The sequence below is a fragment of the Lygodium microphyllum genome, chromosome 25 (assembly GCF_053477565.2).
Source record: "Lygodium microphyllum isolate KBCC chromosome 25, Lygodium_microphyllum_v1.1.10, whole genome shotgun sequence".
Lineage (NCBI taxonomy): Eukaryota > Viridiplantae > Streptophyta > Polypodiopsida > Schizaeales > Lygodiaceae > Lygodium > Lygodium microphyllum.
Window position 1 is genome coordinate 28177694 of NC_141159.1, and position 22018 is coordinate 28199711.

General features: G+C 43.2%; 1 protein-coding gene across 3 annotated transcripts in view; it reads left to right on the forward strand.

Annotated features, from left to right (window-relative positions):
• LOC148014011 (katanin p80 WD40 repeat-containing subunit B1 homolog KTN80.4-like) overlaps positions 1 to 22018 on the forward strand; it is a 75988-nt gene that overhangs the window by 26938 nt on the left and 27032 nt on the right. For 2 of the 3 annotated variants that reach the window (XR_015688631.1, XM_087666644.1), the window contains exons 11-15: positions 6079 to 6138; positions 6240 to 6370; positions 7868 to 7975; positions 9441 to 9515; positions 9627 to 9739. Coding sequence is in view for 1 of the 3 variants with exons in the window: in XM_087666644.1 (XP_087522770.1) it covers positions 6079 to 6138; positions 6240 to 6370; positions 7868 to 7975; positions 9441 to 9515; positions 9627 to 9739 (487 nt within the window). In the remaining 2 variants the exon portion in view is untranslated. The remainder of the gene's footprint in view (positions 1 to 6078; positions 6139 to 6239; positions 6371 to 7867; positions 7976 to 9440; positions 9516 to 9626; positions 9740 to 22018) is intronic. The other variant, XR_015688632.1, reaches the window with a different exon arrangement.

The window sequence follows — 22018 nt, forward strand, 5'->3', positions numbered from 1 at the left end:
ATTTTTTAGTATTATTTAAACACTTAATTAATTTTCAAAATTAAATAATCTTGAAAATTAAATTTAGCCCTTTTAACCCTGCCCAAAATTAAATATGCCCATCCATAATTAAATTAGCTAGGCCATTTGCAACTTGGAGTGGTTTTCGACCTTAGTTGATCCTTAGGCTGACATTAATTAACTAGTTAATGCTAGTTCCTAGTATCACCAATGACACTTATTACCAAACAACTGTCCTAGGGTCAAAACTTACATCAACTGACCCCCAAAGCCTATCTGGCATAGCTTATTGAGGTACCTCTCAACCCTAGATATTGAGTTCGAAGGAGGAAGATGAGCCTGATGTAGGCCTTCATGTGGTGTCGAGAACTATTGAAATTGGCCTTCCTTTAGTGGGCGGGTGGTAATTCCTTGATTACAACTTAATTACAACACTAAGCATTATTGCAAAACTGAAAATACAAATTTACTTCTAATCTTTGGACAATGGACATCCAGTTAGCTCCAAAATTGACACCTCTTTTGGTGTTTCTTTAGCTTTATTGAAGTAGAAGTTGATTTACAATGGGAATCTTTCAATCCCCTTCGCAATTCAAGCTCCCCTTGCTGTCCAAAGTGACCAGTATGTCTTCAATCTGATTTACCCCTTGATTCGGGCAATCAATTGGCCTTCACCCACTTCAAGAAGAGTGGAAATGCTTCAAAATCGATGGTTGGTTGGTCCTTCACTTGATTCCAGCTGAAATCCATCTTCAGTCCTAAATAATTTAGGTCTCAAAGTCTTCAATGTCTCACACGCTTCCTAAGGCAGCTAGTAAACCTTTTTTTTTGAAATTAAGGTTTACAATAGAGATTTACCAAAAATCTCCACCTTCCACCTTCAATGGTTGGATTGCTGTAATACTTGGAGCAAAGTTGGGAAATAGTTATAGAAAGAGAGAAAATCTAGAGATTTGTTGTGAGAATTTAGGAAAATTGAGTTGTTGACCGTGTTTTCTAGCTCCAAATGGATTCACCAAAAGCAAACGGAGCAATAGAGATTGTAATCTTCAAGAGAAAGTGCATCAGCTATATTCATTAGTTTCCCTTTGTTAGGAATATGCAACCGCCTTTACTAAAATGGTCTCCAATGGTTGAGAGATGGCCCCAAAAGCAAGCGACAACAACCCAACCTCTCTTCTTAATAGCTCCAAAATGCAAAAACGAGATTTCCTTCTCCCTTTAGCCCCAATTCAGCTTTTCTAAACTTGCATTGGCAAGTTTTGCCAAGTGGCAACCTTCTAAACTGAAATTCTAGCATTATCTACATCATTATATTAATTTTTAGTAGAAAAAATTATTGAAAATTAATATAATAATCATTTTGGTGCCCAAAAAATAGTGTGACCAGCCAATAATCAAATTGGCTAGGCCACTTTATCTCTCGAGTGTCTTGTGTAAATTTTGACCATCGGATTGGCTTTAAGTACCATTGCACATTTCTAGTGTCACCAACTGACACTTATAGTCAAACCAATAACTGGTACCGGATACCACCTAGTATTTGTGCGATATAACTAATTGTAACTTTTTCCTTCGATGTCCATTGATTCCGTGAGGTCTCGTGCTCATTTATCTACACTAACCTCAGTTGCACCCCGATTGGTAGAGGAAGATAGAAGTCACCACCATGATAGCATCAAGAGAGATGTTGCATGATCTGCCTTGGGAGGGGAAGTCTCCATGTTGGTAGAAGAGCAAATCTTCTAGAAAGATGAAACCACGAAAGAAATGGTATGCATGCCTTGACTTTAGCCCAAGAAGGATTGATATAAACCTGCAAATTAGCCCTACATTGAAATACAAAATGTTGCAAGAAAGATAAATTTGAAAACAAAGGTTAGTAGTGAGATTTTTCAAAGCAAAATAAAACAAAAAAGTAAAGTGAAATGAAAGAATAATGGAATGAGTATGTGGGTATAAGCGAGTGCTATAGAAAACAAGACTTAGAGGGATGCTAGACTAATCTAGGGTGTTTGAAAGGACCTAGAGAAGTACTAGCCTGGGGGTTGTGGCCACCAATGCGTATAACCATCAATAGGTTGCTACCAATGAAACACGATGAGGTGGGTAAGTGTTCCTAGGGTGGGGTGTAGAAGGAGATCTTGGGATGGATGTAAATAATGCAAATGGGTGAGGGGCTAGTGGACCAATCAGCTAATCCTTTAGGGATAGTGAAAGATATGGGTTATTGAGGTTGTCCGTGTGTTAGATGTTCTGGAGCAATTGTGCCAGAAGGAGCACATGGGGCAGTAGTGGGAGGTGTAGTCCCATTGGATTCTCTAGGAGATCTTGGGACGGATGTAAATAATGCAAATGGGTGAGGGGCTAGTGGACCAATCGGCTAATCCTTTAGGGATAGTGAAAGATATGGGTTATTGAGGTTGTTCGTGTGTTAGATGTTCTGGAGCAAAATAGTTCTAAGATGGAATAGAATAACACTAATTTCGCTTGAGTATCATCAACGACTTAGTGGCTAGGAGAATGTTAGGAATTGCGTAGTCGTCATGAGCACATGGGGCAGTAGTGGGAGGTGTAGTCCCATTGGATTCTCTAGTAGGAGTGGATGCAATCATACTGGTTTGTTGTGGTTTTTGTAGTGAGAGATCTTGGGCCTTGGTACAACACTCCTCTACATGATTCGATCTCTGACAGTAAGTGCAAAACCTATTCTCTTTAGGAAATTGTTGCTAGATGAGTTTAGTTTCTTTGGTTCCTCTAAGGAAGGGGTGTCACCCTTGTGAGTTGCTTTCGCATCTTGAGAGTTCTTTGCCATTTTTGGGTTTTCCTTTCAAAGAAGAGGCATCTAGATCCCCCTTTGAATAAGAAAGTGGGAATAACTTCTTGTGGACTTGATCATGGAGCCTCATGTAACACAAGAATTGACATTCGAACTCATAGAATATTGGCAATCCGGGAGATGAGATGATGTGCTGGATGAAGTGGAATACTTTTTTCACGAAGCTTGTTCAAAAGGAATGTGACCTAATCGTCACTTGACTTTGGGGAGCCAATTGTGGCAAACTCAATGATTAATTGCTGATATTTAGTCAACTTGACTTTTAGATCATCCCCTTAACGGAAAATCCATGAAGCTCAAAGTTGAGATTCATACCTTGAGTACAATCATGCATCGCATAGCAGTCAATGAGATGACTCCAATGCGTAGATGAGAGGGATACATGTTGGAAGCTGTAATTGAGAGTGGAACTCAGGAAGCAACCCTTGCATAAACTCAACATTGGCTATGGCATTGACAGATGTGATCAGGGTGAGCTAGTCTAGGGTCCAACATAGGCTCTAGACCAATGACTAGGACCCAAAGACCTTGAGATTCAAGTATTTGTTACATAAAGTTTGACCAAGTGGTGAAGTTTGACCCATTAAAACGGGTCTTATCCGTAAAGGCATTCTTGATCGTAGCAATAGGAGTGGTGATGCTATAGGATGGGAAAAATGGATATGGTGGATAGGGTGTTGGAGCGGAGTACACTTGGAAATGAATCCTAGAGTGCTCACCATGCATATGTTAAGTATGCACAATGGATCCAAAAGTGGGAATGGATTGACTAGGCAGGGGCATAGTGATTGCATGAATAGCTCACAGATGAGGGATAGAGACATGTGGGGCAAAGGATAGAAATTCCTATGTGGGAGTGACCCATGGCGTATGTGACGGTGTACCATAAGCAAAGGATGGAAATCCTTGCGTCTTAAGAGGTTGATAGATTGGAAGATCAGTGTTTGAGGGAAGTGAGGGGGATACCCATCACTACTATTTTAGGGTAAATAGATGTGTTGACTTGTAGGTTTAGGGGGCACACTATTCAAGGATGGCATTCCCCCTAATGATGTACGAGGGTGCAAAGTGGCATTCACTGGAGTATAGGTGACACAGGGTATAGAGAAAGAGAAGGAACTAGGAGTAGGGATGGAAGATCCAACTCCTAGGGTGCTAGATGCCGAAGTGGAGTGCAATCCTAGATTATTGAATGCAAATGAAAGAGGCTTGGGAGATGTGCGTGGGGTGTGTTGGGTTTAAAGTCCCTTTGTCTCCTTGTAAAGTTATACGTGTGTGAACACACCCTTATTTGTACCCTAACATATAAATATACTCTTTATTCTTTGTGTACCGATACAATCCAGTACACTCATCTTGGCATTCACTCTCTCTCACTCTCAACATTGCTGCTCCACTTTTGACTCCTACTCCCATTGCATGCTCTTTCCCTCAGATTGGTCTTAGAGCTGCGGCTAAGGTGTGCACGCTTCCTGAAGTCTGTGCGTGTCAGCCTCAACCTGTCCTCATGAAGAAACATCAGTTCTGGCCAGTTGGAGTGGAGGTGACAGCTTCAGGCACGTGTGTGTATTGGACAGACAGGTGACAGGTTAGAAACCCTAAGTCTCTGCAGGCGACAGTCTTTTCAGTCAGTTTTGACCAGGCAAGTGCAAGCGACAGTTCCCAGGTCATGGGTGACAGTTCCCAGGTCACAGTCACAGGCGACAGTTCCTAGGCCAGCGTGAGTACAGTCGCCAGCTCTCTGACCAGGCAACAGCTCATGTGATCAGGCGGCAGTCAGTTTTGACCAGTGGGACAGAGGCGATAGCTCATGACGGGTCACGCTAGGTCATGGCAGTTAGTTGACAGTTTGTTTGACATTATTGTGGTCACGCTAGGTCCCGGCAGTTAGTCGACAGTTTGTTTGACTTTCTTGTGTGACTTGGCACATTTATACAGGCCCTGGTTACGTGTGGAAGCAGTGGATGTGGAGTGTCCTACTATCTGACTAAAGATCGTTGTTTCTTTAAGCTCTAGCTCTGTGGCATGGATGACTAAGAGCTGTTCCTTAGATAGGATGATGCGCAAGGTGTTTGATTGGGGGGCACTCGTAGAATGCATTGGCGTTTGACCAGAGGTTTCCATTGTGTGTTCTTGCTGAGGACGTACCGATCTCGTTGCTATGCTATTGGGGGGGGCAGGGGGGGGGGGGGAGTTGTTGCAGAGGGAGGGAGCAATTTTTGGGGGGGGGGGGGTGTGTGCTGGACACTGCTGGAGGCTGGCTCTGAACGGGCATAGTGCAGCTGTTAGGCCTGACGGACAGGGCCGGGGCCGGGGCCGGGGCCGCAAGGCAGGAAAGGCCCTAATCCCCCCCCCCCTGGAGGCGGGGGATAAGGGCCTTGGGGGGGGGCGGAACTGCTGGAGAGAGCTAGCAAGGGCGGACACCAGGCGGGGGTGAGGCGTATGCAGCCAATACCCGGCCAGCGGGGGCAGTGGCAAAGTAGGCGGAGGTGGCGCTTGGGGATGGAGCAGAAGGCAGAGGAGGGGGGGGTTTTGGGCGGAAACAGAAGCGAGGGAGGCATAATGGGCCAGAACGCCTGGGGGGGGGGAGTAGGCGAGGCAAAAGGCGGGGGGGGGGGGAGTAGGCGAGGCAAAAGGCGGGGGGGAGGGCGAACACTGTGTCACTAGGGGAGAGAGCTGGGGGTGGCCACGGACAGTCAGCGAGGGGGGGAGCAAGTACGATGGCAGGGGCGAAGTGCAGCACACACGACGGCAGGAGCCGTGATCCTAGCTATCGTAGAGAACTTTACTATTACCACAGATTTGGGCTTTAAGCTGCACATATCTCCTGTGCTTACTGCTGATTCGTATATTGTCCAGTGGCATCTGTCATTTTCCCATAGACTATAACCAAACCACCACCTTGCAAACCACCACCTTACAAATTCACCAGGTACAAAGATTTTATCTTTTGGGGCAGTGGTAGACTGCTTTTGCAGCATTATGGAGGCTGTTTTATTGAATTCTTGAGGTCTCCAAGCCTGGCATGGTGGATCCTTCCTGTATATCTCAGAATCTATGTCTTTTCACTTGGCACCCTCCAGTGCACCCCATTAGACTTGAACTCTGTACCTTCATAGGGAGAGAAGGTGATCCATTACTCAGCCTGATTTATTTTCTTGTTCTAGTTTGCAAGCTTCTTGCCAGATTAATTGATATTATGATGTGCAGTAAATTTAATTGAGGTACTGTTCGTACAGAAGATGATGCAGTAAGGGGAGAAGATCGATATGCTGCTTCTAAAGACGCGTCTTTGATGGGTAAGGCACCTTTTTGCATGTTTAAATTGAGATCTATAAGGAAAAATTGATGTTTTTTGCTGTGTGTTCTTTTAGAAAGCTAGCTGATTGTCCAAATGCAGGTGGCATAGAACTTGGCCGTGCCCGTTCCTTAGCAAGTGCATACGAGAAAAAGGATATGACTGCTGGATTAGACTGTGTGAGCATGCCCTCAGTCAGAGCTTCTGTTCTTGATGCAAGTTCTTTTATCCTGGTATATATTTTTTCTGAGTTTAGGATCATTCCTCAGGATTCTGTAGTTCTGATGGTTACATACATTTTAATCATTTTATAAAATCTACAAGAGTAAGATTGTGTTCTTCAGATTCTGAGGCTATAGTGTACTATCAAATCTGAAAGCATTGTATCAGATCTTTGGCAAGGATACTTTCTAATTTAAGAGCACAAAAGCCTGAACTCACCATAGACAACATGCATATGTTCATGTTAATACACAAGGAGGCAGCATGCTGCGTTTACATGCGTGCAAACACAATGAACTAGGGAAAACCCTGCATTTAGCAATTACTTATAGCACGGTTTCAGCTTTCTTAAGAAAATAAAATCACAAGAGAATTCCAAGCAAAAACTTTTCTTCTGATATTATATCAAAGCTGAGGAGCTCATAACAGATGACAAGTTTGACTTATACAGAAAAAGACGTGTACTATATGAACCATCTTAATTCATAGGAGATTTCTCTGTAGTTATTCAACAGGCTGGATTGAGCATCTGGCAGCTGCATAAGGTTTGCTAGTGTTTGTGCCATGATAGGTAGCTTCTTATCCAACGTAGAGATGGCTATAACATTCTGATCATTGACATATTGACATAGTCACAGGTGATGGTCATTTTTGGACTTGAGGATTGTGGGGATGATAGCTTTTTTCCGTCCCACATCCCATTCCCTGTGACTATACTTGTGACGGCAATTCCTTGCCGACTCGCCGGCCGCCGCTGTCCCCATCCCATTTTGTGTCACTTGTGACTATGCATATTGATGGGTGAGTGACAGAGGCCATAAGCAGAAGTAGAACCTCACCAGTATAGTTTGTCTGCAATGTGGGGATGAAAAAGTGGCTCACTTGTCATTTAAATTGGGACACAAAACATTAGATAATGTTATTCATTTCAAGAGAACAAATTTTGTGTGTGGCCAAAACTGTAAAGTCGTATTCGGCTCATTCTGGTGTATATCACATTCATCTTTCTTGAGACTGGTGGATAGAGCTGTTAAGAGGTTAAGCTTTGCCCTCATGTCTCGGCTTCTTAGTTTGACCTGGTCTGTTTGTTCTATAACTTTTGAGTCTTGGCTCACCACTCTACCATCCAAAACATTAGCTGCTGACAGCTCAAACTTTCTAATATTCTTGCTACGGGCTAGCTTCGAGCTTTCTCAATGAATTTGGACATCTAACAATGTTGTATGTGCTCATGGGGTGACTGTGTGAATTCTGCAATTGAATTCAATGATGCCATGTACCTGATACATAGTCTGCTTGAATTTTTGTCCATTCAATTTTCTGCGATGATCTCTGCAGCTGATTGTCATTTGTATTTTCAGTGTTGGTAGTAACAAGGGATTTTAGAAATTTAAATATATGCCTACTACTTACACATTTCACATGTAAAATGAAGCCCTTAATTTTGAGATGATATTTTACAATGTAAGTTTTTGCTCCTAAATATAATTGGAATGTTTGCATTTCAGAAAGCGTCTACAACCTTCCCTGTAAATGATGCTGATGTTATAGACGATCTGATGCAACAGCACACCTCTTTTACCAATATTATGCAATCAAGGGTGACAAAGTTACAGGTTTCTCTTCTGCAACTCATTGTTATATGGTGCACAGTATCAAGCATTTAGGAAGGAAGTCGTATGGTTTTATGTTGGTAAGCTTGAAACTTAAATCCATGAGAGGTGATCTGATATTACAACTGCAGGCTAAACACTGCAATGGAAAGCACTGTGATTTTACAGCCAGCTATTAACCTATTCTGACATTCTAATTTGTTTTTTTTTCACATGTCCAATTCCCCTCTGTGTACACGGTTAATATTGAGTGCTCCAGGAAGTTTGAAACTGAAAATCCATGAAAGATGACCGATATCTCAACCACAAATGAGAGACTTGGCAGACAAAAAGATTATCGGCAACAACTGCTTGGCTTCATCGTAGGAAAACATTGTCTGAAAACAGACTTGAGAAATATATCTTAGAGCTGATAGGAGAAATCACAACAAGAGAATCATGAATGTAAGCCTTCTGAAGTGAGAACATCATCATAGATAGTCCCTTTTCATGCCCTTATGGCTTGCATTCTAACAAGTCTCTAGTTGAAAAGGAACTCTAAAGTGAGAACATCGTCATATGTAGTTATTGTAGGTGCTCTATGACCCTTATGGCTCGCATTGTAACAAGTCTCTAGTTGAAAAGGAACTCTGAAGTGAGAACATCATCATAGGTAGTCCTTGTAGGTTCTCCATGACCCTTATGGCTTGCATTCTAATAACAAGTCTCTAGTTCAAAAGGAACTCAGCATTCTTATTGCAGAACTGAGATTGGAATCAGCTTAGGGAAGAATATCATATGCTGGTGAAAAGTCAAGCTGGAAAGTTACTTCTTGGTTCCATTGGCCCTTATCCAAGGAGAATTTTTGTTACACAGAGGGTGTATGTTCTAGCTGCAGCCATACATCCAGCTCCATGAGTCAGTTGAGGAGCTTTGGTTGTCTGTAATCATGTTCAGTTTCTGTGCGAAGAATGTCAATATATAAGACAAGGGAATTGCAGAACAAATATTATACTTAGCTTGTAGAGAGCCTAGTGCTGGTGTTTGTATCTTGAAATTATCCATCTTGTGGTTGGCTTTGTTCTGATTGTGAGATAATGGTGTTTATTACTGTATGCTGAATGTTGCCATCCTATGACAAAAGAAAGAAAGTGGGGGTGGAAACATAGAGGGTGAGAAAGGGAGGAGGCCTTGAGAAGGTATAAGGGAGGGTAAGAAGAGATAAAGGCAGGAGGTAAGGGGAGGAAGGGGGAGAATATAACAGAGGTGAGAAGAAAGGGGGAGGAGGTGGGGTGAGAGATAAGAAGAGGGACAGAGGAAAGGGAAGTGAGGTGTTGATGCTATGTTAACGGCCTAAAAGATTAATGTGGGGATTTTGACTATTTGATGTGTTGCCATGTGGACATACAACTATAATAAAGCAAACCGGATTTACATTATGCTGCATTGAAGTCATGACTAATGCCTCCCTCTTTCTCTCTCTGTCCAGGTCATTCGGCGATTTTGGACAAAAAATGATTTGAGAGGTGCAGTAGAGGCAATGGCAAAAATGGCAGATCATTCTGTAGGTATTCTGCTTTGAGGTGGTCAAAGTGCCTTATTGACATGCTGTTTCTTGGTCTTGTTGCCATTGCCGTTACACTCAGATGTACAATTTCCTACTCTTTCCTCTCAGGTGCTGGTTGATGTGCTGAGTTGCTTGTTAGACCGGAGTGAGGCTTTCACATTAGAAGCGTGCGCCTTACTGCTGCCAATGCTGAATGGATTGTTAAGCAGTACTTTGGACAGGTACTGAGGTTTGGAGTTAAGCTGAGCTCAAAGCTAGAACTTTTCAATAACTAGATATCCATATCGTAGCAATCAATAGACATTCCATTTTCTTCTAGAAGACAGAACACCGCCACCTTAAGCTATAACCAATACATCAATGATAAGGTACATCAGAGTTTGTTTTGAGCCAAGAAATCTGTGAGAGAAAATATAGATAGTTGTTAGTGGTGATTGCTGTTGATTTAGAGTTGCATCATTATTATTCTTGTAGTGTTGAAAGTGAAACTGTAGGAAGTTTCTAGTGCTAAACTATTTGTCTAGCAAGTATTTGGACACTTCTTTAATTATCTTCACGACATCTGATGACCTTTTGCTTTGGAAATCCTGGCTTGTTTTGCCAAGGTAGAGGGTGCTCCTTATGTCTCTTTTTGGAGTAAAACCGTCACTTCCAGCAGTAAAATGCCCTTTCTCACTGCGTGTAGAGCATTTTCATTCTTTGGAGTAATCTTCAATCGGTTTGGGAGAGAGTATAAGAAATGGATCCTAGCCCCCAGCTTACAACGAATTCTTTCCTCTTTTGGCCTTTTCTTTGCCTTATTGGCAGTCTTTTACTTTTTATTGGCATTGTTACCATGGATGATTCTTCTGTATTCAAGCAAGGAGCTTGAATCTTTGTGGTTGAATCCATTGACTCTGTCAAGATTTCTCTAGGTGATGTACAGAGGTCCTCATTTTGAGTTCCTTTTCCAGGAGCAATGCTTGCTGATTGTGGTGGTGGATCTAAAGATACTGCAGGACAAATATTTTTTTCTTGGCTGATTTGGAGATTTTGTTGTGACCATAGGAGTCATTACATTTGCTGCATGAAGTGGAATAGGACTTGTTAGATTGGAAAGTCCAGTTTCAAATTGCAAACACCCTTCCTTTAGCTGCTAAACAAGTTGGTGCAAATTCAGTTATTCTACTAGACTAAAGAAGCAAGCACAAAACCCCAATCTGAGAATTGAGGTACTTCGATCTGTCGTTCTAACATGAAGAACATAAACCCAGGACTGGAAAGAGAAAGACACAAGATTTTTTAAAAACATTGGATCTGATGTTGTGAATATTCTTGCAGCCCTAGCTTGGAGCTTCTTCACTTCGCAACTTTCTACCTGTTATGAGTGGGTTTACATACTCTCACTCTCTTTGCACTGGATGGAATGCGATGTTTATATGTATATCTTATATACTCTTGGTTTTACTCAGTACTTCGAACTTGCTGTCTGAACACTGCCCCTTATTCATCTCTCATGAACTCTCAATCTCTCAGAGAAATATCCCTGATGTTTCAATGATGTGGCTCCTCACAACTATAAAAGACTTTCTAAGTACTTATTCATGACTCATTTGTATTCATTTTGAGCCTTTGTTGGGGAGGATAATTGCCTTTGCCCATGTGGTGGAGGCCCCAATTCTGAACTTTTGTGTTGGAAGACTAATCCTAGTAGATCAAGGGCAATCACAGAGCCTAATGACCAGATGATTTCTTTAGGTGCATACTTGCATGATGACTAGCTGTTTTGGACTTGGTTTGGTCATGTAGGCAATCATGTTTATGCATGATTTTGATTGTATATCATTGTTTTCTTATTTAGTTGACTTTGTACTTTAAGAGGTGGTAGGCTCTTATTTATCACACATTTTGTTTTATTGTTGACATTTGGATTTGTAGATCTCGAAATTAAAGGCCTATGCAACCAATTGAAGACTTTTCACCACCCTTGAATCGTGCTATTGCCTAGGAAAAATTTTACATTGAAAAACCCTCCAAATTGATATTGTGCCAGACTTGTAAAGTTATCTAAATGTTGTTAATCCTAGATTTTTTGGCAAATATCTTGAAAGTAGAATAACACTAAGGACTAGTGATTCTACCTTATGTTAGGCTTATAGTTTTTAATATATATATTCTCCCATATTTTAGGCTTACAATTTGTGTAGTTATTACACGTGGTATGTTTGGACAAATTCATGAGCTGTGTGCAGTTTTTCAGGGTCTGTGAGTGCTTGAAATTGACCCAGCATGTTCATAATCTGGGCTGTGTTTTAATAAGCTGTCTTGGCTTTTACTCTTTTTCTGGAGCTGCTTGTGCAATCTAGCCCTCCATCAGAGCTATGGACCAAAAGAGAGCAAAATAGTTACAAGATTGGTGTTTTCCTACATCTTGCTGGTGAATTGAGTTGTGTGCATGCTGTATCTATTGCTGTACATCTACCCTCAACTAGTGGTGCTTTGGCATATTTGATTGTCAGCCACATTTTGGGTTAGACACATAAGTTTCTAGCTTGCCGTACATGTTTTGCAGAATTTATCTAACCTCATTGTCATGGTAAACATTTGGGGATTCTGATCCTTGAGGTTGTTCTTTGTCCCCTCAAATGGGATGAGGGGAATTGGGGAGTATTTTGGGTAGTTCATGGCATGATTCAAACAAGTTCATCTCTATCAAAATCCCAATCATCCACTTAACACTGGTCAATCCTTGAAAGGATGGTGGCTTCAGCTGCACTATTGGCCAACCAAACCAAACTAACGATTGTGAAATGATTAATAAAGGTTGGCTCCTCCCAAGTTGCCTGCTCTGTGACTCTGTTAACCTTAGTGTTCCTTTGTCTCTTATTTTGCAGAAGTCTACCACATTCACATCCACACACAATCCAGTGTTACACTTAATGTAGGTGCTTTCTCTCACAAGGTGGAGCATGTTCATCCCTGATTTCACTGTTTAATTACAGCCATCACACAATCCTGACATACAGAGCATCCTTAAATAAAAGTAAGTGGAAACAAAGATAAGGTGGCCTAGAAGGTCTGCTCAGATGCCAGACTAGTCACCGTTGACTGGAGTATGGTTATTGCTGTTTTCATGGTTTAATTACAGCCATCACACAATTGTGACATTCACAGTATTGTTAAACACGACTGAAAATTAAAAAGGAGCGACAAGGTAGCCCAGGAGGCCTGCTCAGCTGCCAGACTAGTCGCAACTGACTGGTGTACCATTCCCTTGTGTGTATCAATCGAAGTAAGATTTCAGGGATACAGAAGCTCCAAGCATGGAAATTTTCTCTCACTTCAGCAGCTGCTTGTCTTTCGCTATGAAGTTTTTAGCCCAAACTACTAGAGGGCATTGATATAGGCTCTGACTAGTGAGATAGCCCTGCTGTTGATGATGGTGAACTAAAGGGAAACAGCTGTATAGTAACCCAATTGTCTCCACACAACTTGGACAACCTCCACAAAATAGTCTACATGCCTGTAGATAGAGTTTGGGCAGTGGGTAGCACAATCGCAAAAGAGAATTCATGTCAGATCAGGTAGAAGGGGATGAGAGAACGATGATAGGAAGAAGAAAGCAGCAGTCAACATTGATGGACAACCACCCTCTTTTTGTCCTAACAAACCCTTTAACCATAGAAACTGTATGTTAAGGAATATCTAAAACTAAGGATTCTGAAGTTATTTACCTGACTTGGTAAGTTATTAAATTAAATGACTTTTAGAGTACTAGCATCTTAGTCACACAGTTGGGTCATCATACATGCTTAAACTGCACCAATGTGTGGGTGTGTCCCTTAGAGTTTATCATCGTCTCATGTGCACAATGCATGTGCATGAGTTACAATTATATTATTCAGAATCTCCACATCTCTGTTTTGTTTGCCACATGGCATGTGCACATGTGGCACTTAGAGAAGCTAAACTTAAGAGGAGTCTTAGATATTAATCTAGGGCAACTTGCTCTTTACAACATGGCTGCTCTGGCTATCCAAGTGGCAATATTTATAAAAAAAGAGCAATGCTATGTTCAACCCAATTCCTTAGGCTTAAGGAAATTTTCTGAGATAGTAATTCCTCCAATGTGTGAACACACATTATGTGGATTAACAGTGGGTGTAGATGTGAACACCCTTTCCATTGTGAAGAAAACTGCTAGGGTTTGCACTGAGGACACATAGAGTGTACGACCACGACAGAAACACAAAGAGACAGACGTAAGCACAGAGAGCAAAACTCAAACCCTAAACGCAAAACTCAAAACTCAAACACAAATAGAAGAAGGGAGAGAGAGAACACAACTTTGAAGTGAATGAATGTTGTAAATGAATGTAAGAGTGTATAGTGTGCTCAAGGGTAGAGCAATGTTGGAGAGTGATGTCTGTTAGATATGATCAATGCCCCACCCTCATTAGGTACTAGCAATGATCCATGGTGCTCAAAGTTATAAGGCCCCCATTATGAGGAGAAGCCAAGTGTGAGCCCGGACATTGGTGGAGTCCTGACTTGTATATCAGATGAGGTCTATGTGACCGGATGGCAAAAAGGTGACCATTGTGGGTCTAATCTTTGGGTTAGACAGAGTGGTTAAGCTGGTAGCAACTCGAGGCACATTGCATTGAGTTGCGTAGTAAGGGAGTTAAAAGGGGCCCCTATTGTGGGGTCCGGGGGCAGCGCCCCCGGCCCGATGGTAAAGGGAATATTCCCTGGCCGACTAGTGGAGGCTCATATGGTAGGTCGGTCAGCAGGCCAACCTAACGACCTTCGCGGGCTATAAAAGCTAAACCCCTTCGCAACCATCTTACACTCATCTTTCACCCAGTCAGAGTTGTTATTCCAGCTAGCCTTAAGCTCTTCACCTATCTTCTGTCTAGATCGCCATCTAAGCTTCATTTAGTGGAAGCGCACGGGTGGACAGAGCCATCTTTGTATCAGTTGTTTGGAGTTAAAGAATTTTACTGATTCTCCTCTTATCTGTTGTGTACTCTCTATCTCTTTCTCAGATTCTGTTCGCTGCGCCGTGTAATATTTTACATGGTATCAGAGCCCAGGGGGCTCTAGAGATCGGAGAGCGTGCAAGAGGCAAAGGCTTCAACAGCAAAGAGAAACGGTGTCGACTCCGGGAAGCAGTTCTGGCGCATCAGGAAGCGGTGCAGGAGGTGGTGCTGCTGTACCGGCTATTCAAACACTGAGGATTCGTCCACCAACCTTCAGTGAAGGCAAGTTAGATGGTACAAACTACACCTTGTGGAAGTTCAAAATTACAACTATCCTTGATTCTTATGAGCTTCTGGAGACTGTGCTGGGGACTGACGCAGAACCACAGCCTATCCCCGACCCATCAAATCCTAGTGTGATGATTCCTCCGAATGCAGATCTTCTACGAGCTTGGAAACGAAGGAATGCAGATGCATTGTGTGCCTTAGTTACAAGCTGTTCTGACAGTGTTTTGACTCTGATTCAGCATACAACCAAAGCGTCAGAGGCTTGGAATGTACTAAGGAGTCGGTATGAAACACGAAACCAAACAAGGATTCAAAACTTGGAGAATCAACTAGCAGTGGAGAAGTTTGCTGAAGGAGAGACGGTTGAAGCATTCATCACTCGGATTAAGAATCTGCGCGACCAGATGGCTGGCGGTGGGATACAAAAGACTAGCGAAGAGCTAGCTCGGAGGTGTCTTCGGATTTGTCCACAAAAGTTTGATGGACTAGTAACTGCCCTTAATACTCAGGTGAGACCTCAAGCTTTGACTTTTGAGGAGTTTTGTGCATTATTAATGGAGGAGGAGTTGAGGCTGAAAGCCCGAGAAGGAAGCAACAATGGAGATGCTGCATTCTCTGCCAATGCAAAAGGCAAAGGTGTTTCCTCCACCAAAAATGATGGTGACAAAAAGAAAAAGGGCGGCAAGAAGAAGTTTCAAGGAGAGTGCTTCTACTGTAAGAAGAAAGGACATGCAATTGCAGATTGTCGTGTCAAGAAGGCAGATGAAAAGAATGGTATCCTTAAAACTAAAGGGAAAGAGACAGCCAATACGGCTGAAGCAGAGTTGGAATTATTCATGGCGACCATTGAGGAAGTGTGCTCCTAGGCGCAAGAAGAATCTACCACTGACTCTTGGGTGTTGGATAGTGGGGCCTCCCGTCACATGACCAACAAGAAAGGTCTATACAGTTCTATGCAGCCTCTACAAGAATCCATCACTGTGACGGTTGGAAATGATGCTAAATGTCCTGCTGCGGGCACAGGTACTATTTCTTTTGTTGCTGCAAATGGTGAAGTAAAAAAGCTTTCAAATGTGTTGTATGTTCCCGAAATCAGGAGAAATCTCTTATCAGTTGCTGCCATAACTGATCTTGGTCATGAAGTGAGGTTCAGGAAGACAGGTGCAGAAATTATTGATAGTGTTGGCACAATTGTTGGCAAAGGAGAAAGAAGGAACAACCTGTATGAGCTAAGTGCTCTTACAGCCACCGCTGGAGTGGGCACAAGTAAGCTTTGGCATGAAAGGTTTGGACACATCGGATTTGCAGTATTGAAGGAGATGCAAAAGCAAGGTATGGTTGCTCACCTACCTACAATAACTGAATTGAAGAAACCATGTGAAGCTTGTATGATGGGCAAGCAACAGAGAAAGGCATTTCCACAAGAAAGCAAGAATAGAGCACATGCTCCTCTAGAGTTGGTGCATGCTGACTTGTGTCGTAAGATGCCTACACAGGCCTTGGGGGGATCTTCTTATTTTATGTTGATTGTCGACGACTACAGTAGGAAGATGTGGGTGTACTTCCTTCGTGGTAAGGCTCAAGCTTTTGGTAAGTTTAAAGAATGGCTAATACTTGTTCAGAATGAAACAGGGAAAAGTGTGAAGAAATTTAGAACAGATGGTGGTGGTGAGTTCAACTCAAAGGAGTTTGAAGGCTTTTGCAAGAGCAAAGGGATCAAGCGTCAATTGACGACGCCTCACACACCTCAGCAGAATGGTGTTGTGGAACGCAGGAATCGTACCATTGTGGAGATGGCAAGATGCATGCTAAAGGGCAAGGGATTGCCTAACCATTTTTGGGCTGAAGCTGTTAATACTGCAGTCTACATTCTAAATCGGAGCTACACAAAGGCTCTCAAGGGAAAAACACCTCATGAGGCTTACACTGGTAAGAAACCATCTGTTTCACATTTCAGAATTTTTGGATGTGAATGTTATGCACATGTTCCAGATGAGAAGAGAAACAAGTTACAACCAAAAAGCAGAAAATGTATCTTCTTGGGTTATAGTGATGAGCAGAAGGCTTACAAGTTATATGACCAAGAGGCAAAGAAGATCATCGCGAGCCGTGATGTGGTGTTCAAGGAGGAGCCGCATACAGTGGAGGAGGAGAAGGCAAGGTCTTCCACTTTATCATCAAGCGAAGAAGTAGTCCACTATGAACCTGTCCCGAGAGCTATCCCTATCCTTAAGGAGGAGGAAGCATCATCTTCAGATGATGAGGAAAAAGTTCACCAACCTGACATCACCCCACCGGAAAAGCCATTGCCGCGCTGGGTGAAGCAGCTCTATGACCACAATAATCCTATGCCTGCATCTGTTGAGGAGAAGGCAGACGGACCAAGGAGGTCTCAGAGAATAGAGGAGCAAAGGAGGGCTTCTGCTCACATAGTCAACATGGCCTTGATGGTTGAGATTATGAGAGAAGTAAAGGAGCCAACTGACTTAGAAGAAGCACTTGCAGATCCATCATGGAAGGCTGCTATGCAGGCGGAGTATGACAGCATAATGAAGAATGACACTTGGGAGCTAGTGGATCGGCCAGCAAAGCGGAAGATTATTGGCACCAAGTGGATCTGGAAGGTAAAGTACAAGGCTGATGGTACCTTAGAAAAGTACAAAGCTAGACTGGTTGCCCAAGGATTTTCACAAGTTGAAGGGTTTGATTTTCAAGAGTCATTTGCCCCAACTGCCAGAATGACCACTATTCGCACGGTACTTGCAGTGGCTGCCCACAAGAAGTGGCCAGTGTACCAAATGGATGTTAAGTCAGCGTTCTTAAATGGTGACCTCAAGGAGGAGGTGTACGTGGCTCAGCCACCAGGGTTTGAGGCCCCCCATTCTGAGAACAAAGTGTGTAAACTGAAGAAGGCATTGTATGGGCTGAAACAAGCCCCCAGAGCATGGTACCAGCGGATAGATAGGTTCTTTTTAAACCTAAACTTCAAAAGATGTGCCTCAGATGCTAACTTGTATGTTTACAGGGATGGTAAAAAGTCTGTAGTGATTGTCCTATATGTGGACGACCTTCTTATTACAGGTGACTATGAAGATATGATCAACCAAACTCGAAAGGCTTTGAGTTTTGAGTTTGAAATGACAGACTTGGGCTTGCTGCACTATTGTTTGGGGATTGAAGTCTGGCAAGAGCCAGGAAAGATCTTCATCTCTCAGAAGAAGTATGCATGGGAAATCTTGAAGGCATTTGGCATGACCGAGTGCAAGGAGATAGCTACACCTATGGAGGTGAATGTAAAGTTATCCGTTGAGGATACATCAGCACTAGCAGACATTGGGAGATATAGGAGGTTGATCGGCAGTCTAATCTACTTGTGTAACACCAGACCAGATATCAGTTTTGCTGTTGGTGTTTTGAGCAGGTTCTCAAACAAACCTCATGAGAGTCATTGGAAGGCTGGGATGCGGGTGCTCAGATACTTGAAGAAAACTCTTGACTATGGTATCACATACAGTTTCGGAACTTCTCTTGTGGGGAACTGTGACTCAGATTGGGCAGGAGACATTGATTCCAGGAAGTCAGTTTCTGGTTATTGTTTCTCTTTGGGTTCAGGAATTTTCTCTTGGATTAGTAAGAAGCAACCAACAGTGGCATTGTCTTCTACCGAAGCAGAGTACAAGGCAGCTTGTTTTGCTGCATGTGAGGCCGTATGGTTGAGAAGGATTCTATGGCATATGGGAGTGCAGGATGAAGAACCAACTGTGCTGAGATGTGACAATCAGAGTTGCATCGCCATTGCCAAAAATCCAGTGTTTCATGCACGCACCAAACATATAGAGATCCAGTATCACTATGTGCGTGATTTGATGGAGGATGGGATAGTGGAATTGGTCTACTGTCCAACAGAGGAGAATGGAGCAGATATCTTCACCAAAGCACTTACGAAGGATCTGCTTCAAGTTCATCTTCAGAGACTCGGCATTGGGCCGAGGAGATAGTTCACCTATGGGTGGACATTGAGGGGGGGTGTTAGATATGATCAATGCCCCACCCTCATTAGGTACTAGCAATGATCCATGGTGCTCAAAGTTGTAAGGCCCCCATTATGAGGAGAAGCCAAGTGTGAGCCCGGACATTGGTGGAGTCCTGACTTGTATATCAGATGAGGTCTATGTGACCGGATGGCAAAAAGGTGACCATTGTGGGTCTAATCTTTGGGTTAGACAGAGTGGTTAAGCTGGTAGCAACTCGAGGCACATTGCATTGAGTTGGGGGGTGTTAGATATGATCAATGCCCCACCCTCATTAGGTACTAGCAATGATCCATGGTGCTCAAAGTTGTAAGGCCCCCATTATGAGGAGAAGCCAAGTGTGAGCCCGGACATTGGTGGAGTCCTGACTTGTATATCAGATGAGGTCTATGTGACCGGATGGCAAAAAGGTGACCATTGTGGGTCTAATCTTTGGGTTAGACAGAGTGGTTAAGCTGGTAGCAACTCGAGGCACATTGCATTGAGTTGCGTAGTAAGGGAGTTAAAAGGGGCCCCTATTGTGGGGTCCGGGGGCAGCGCCCCCGGCCCGATGGTAAAGGGAATATTCCCTGGACGACTAGTGGAGGCTCATATGGTAGGTCGGTCAGCAGGCCGACCTAACGACCTTCGCGGGCTATAAAAGCTAAACCCCTTCGTAGCCATCTTACACTCATCTTTCACCCAGTCAGAGTTGTTGTTCCAGCTAGCCTTAAGCTCTTCACCTATCTTCTGTCTAGATCGCCATCTAAGCTTCATTTAGTGGAAGCGCACGGGTGGACAGAGCCATCTTTGTATCAGTTGTTTGGAGTTAAAGAATTTTACTGATTCTCCTCTTATCTGTTGTGTACTCTCTATCTCTTTCTCAGATTCTGTTCGCTGCGCCGTGTAATATTTTACAATGTCCACCGGAGACGGATCCCAAGTTTGTGACCATCAATTGGAGTGTCTGAGGAAGTAGATGCTGTAAATGCAAGTCACAGCAGATGCTGATCAGCAAATGCAAACAGTGGGAGTGTGTGTGATGGTTGGCGGCTGTCCCAGACAGGAAACACAAATTTGAAATTGCCGCAAGATGATGAACAGCTGACGCCTAGGCTGTCCAGGTGCGAACGCGGGCTGAAACAGTGTCTGATGTGGCTGGCGATGACTGGATGATCAGATTGCAGCAGATGATGATGCCGGCAGCAGTTGACGTCAACATGGATGAAGGCGCCAGCAGTAGGAGCAAACACGGATGGAGTGGTAGCAGTCATGAGGGTTGGACAGCCATGTGGAAGGAGGTTGATGGCTGAAATCTACATGTAGAGTGAGAAACCTGCATAGATGGAATGAGGCTGAATGGGGGCAGCCTATCTATTTATAAATGTGGAAGGGTGCCCCAAAAATTAGGGTTTTTGGGAGGCCACTGAAACTCTCCCCGACCACTTCCCTTTTTAGGGTTTTTCATTAATTAAGTGTGTTTTGGGGCTGTTTAAGAATGCTAATCAGCTGAAAAGCGTGTTTTAGCTCAACATCCACCTCCTTGCATTTAATTAGAGTCAAAAGGGCCAATTGTGTACTTTAGCTTATGTTACATTGCCAAAGAATGCACCTAATAGGTGTGAGTTAGTAATACATTATCTTACATGTTTTTTCCCTCGTATTCTCATTCAGTCTCTCTTCTTTGGTTTTTTTCTACAAAGGTTGCTGAAATTAGAGAACACTCTGATGGACAATAGGCTGTTTGGCAGCATGCAAAAACCATATGCACCACTGGAAAAACCATAAGAGTATCATGCTCTGTCACACATAAGCAGTCCCCTGATGTACAAGAGGCCCTTTGGCAGCATGCCAAAACCATATGCACCACTGGAAAAACCATAAGAGTATCATGCTCCATCACACAAAAAAAAAACCCACCCCAAATCCCAGCCCCCTTCAATCCTTTAGGGCTGTTGGAGCCTTCATCTGTTGCTTTTGCAGTCATATCCTAACTTCATGCCTTCAATAACCTGACATATGAACCTGACCATCGTCCATTCAATGTGCTGCCCAGGGCTCCGTCAACTGGTCATCACATGCAAGCCTTTGCTGAAAGATTGTGCTCTTGGTCATAAGAAAATCTGCATAGGCCACACTAAGGCCCAATAAAGGTCTTGTTTGGGTAGAGTCTGCCCATGGAGGCCTCCAAAACCTCTAACTTCCATGTGACAAGTCTAATGTTCTACCAATTAATCTCTTTAATCAGTGCGGTTGTATCGCCATGTCTTTGGAAAGGCAAAGACAGGAGTGGTGGGCAAGAAGGGAGCTGTGCACCAGAGGAGAGGTGGAAGGATATCTGAAAGAGAACTAGGATGGCAGCAGAGCATGTGGAAAGGGAAGATTTTTTTTTTTTTGGGAGGGGGGAGGAGGGGGCGGGGGGTGTGTTGTGGGGGGTGGTGCAGCAGAGGCAACTCAACAAAGAATCTATACTAGCGATTCAAGGCTCTTAACTTGTCAGGAGTGCTTCTCATTCTTCCTGTTCTGCCTCTTTTCTTTGGGTGACTGCTTGCTTTCATTTGTGTTTCAAAATCAAACCAAGTTTTTCTTTTTACCTTGGACCAGCTCAAGTGTGTGCTTTTATCACATGGGTATCCTCTATGCCAATAGAAATAAGGGCAGTTGTACTTATCTATTACTTTTTCCATGTTTTTTGGGGGGGCAAGGCAGGGGGTCAGGGGGGGGGGGGGGTGGTGCAGCCTCAACAAAGAATCTATACTAGCAATTCAAGGCTCTTTAAGAACCCATCAAGAGTGCTTCTCATTCTTCATATTGTGCCTCTGTTCTTTGGGTGACTGCTTGCTTTCATTTGTGTTTCAAAATTGAACGAAGTTTATCCTTTTACCTTGAGACCAGCTCAAGTGTGTGCTTTTATCACATGGGTATCCTCTATGCCAATAGAAATAAGGGCCGTTGTACATATCTATCACTTTTACCATGTAGGGCTGTCAAAAATCTTTTCTTTCCCCTTCTACACCATCCTCACTGCCCAACTCAGCAAATACTCCTATTGTCAGTGCTATTGAAATTATCATTAACCACAAAAAGCTGATGGTGGCATCAATAAGCATTTTCTACTCCATGTAGAGGATCCTTCTTTGCCAAAAGACCTTGCCAGTTTTGCGGCAATAGTTACATTGATAGCTGCTTCAGGTCACTTGAATACACAACTTGATGCTGTGGCACCTCCATATAACGATGC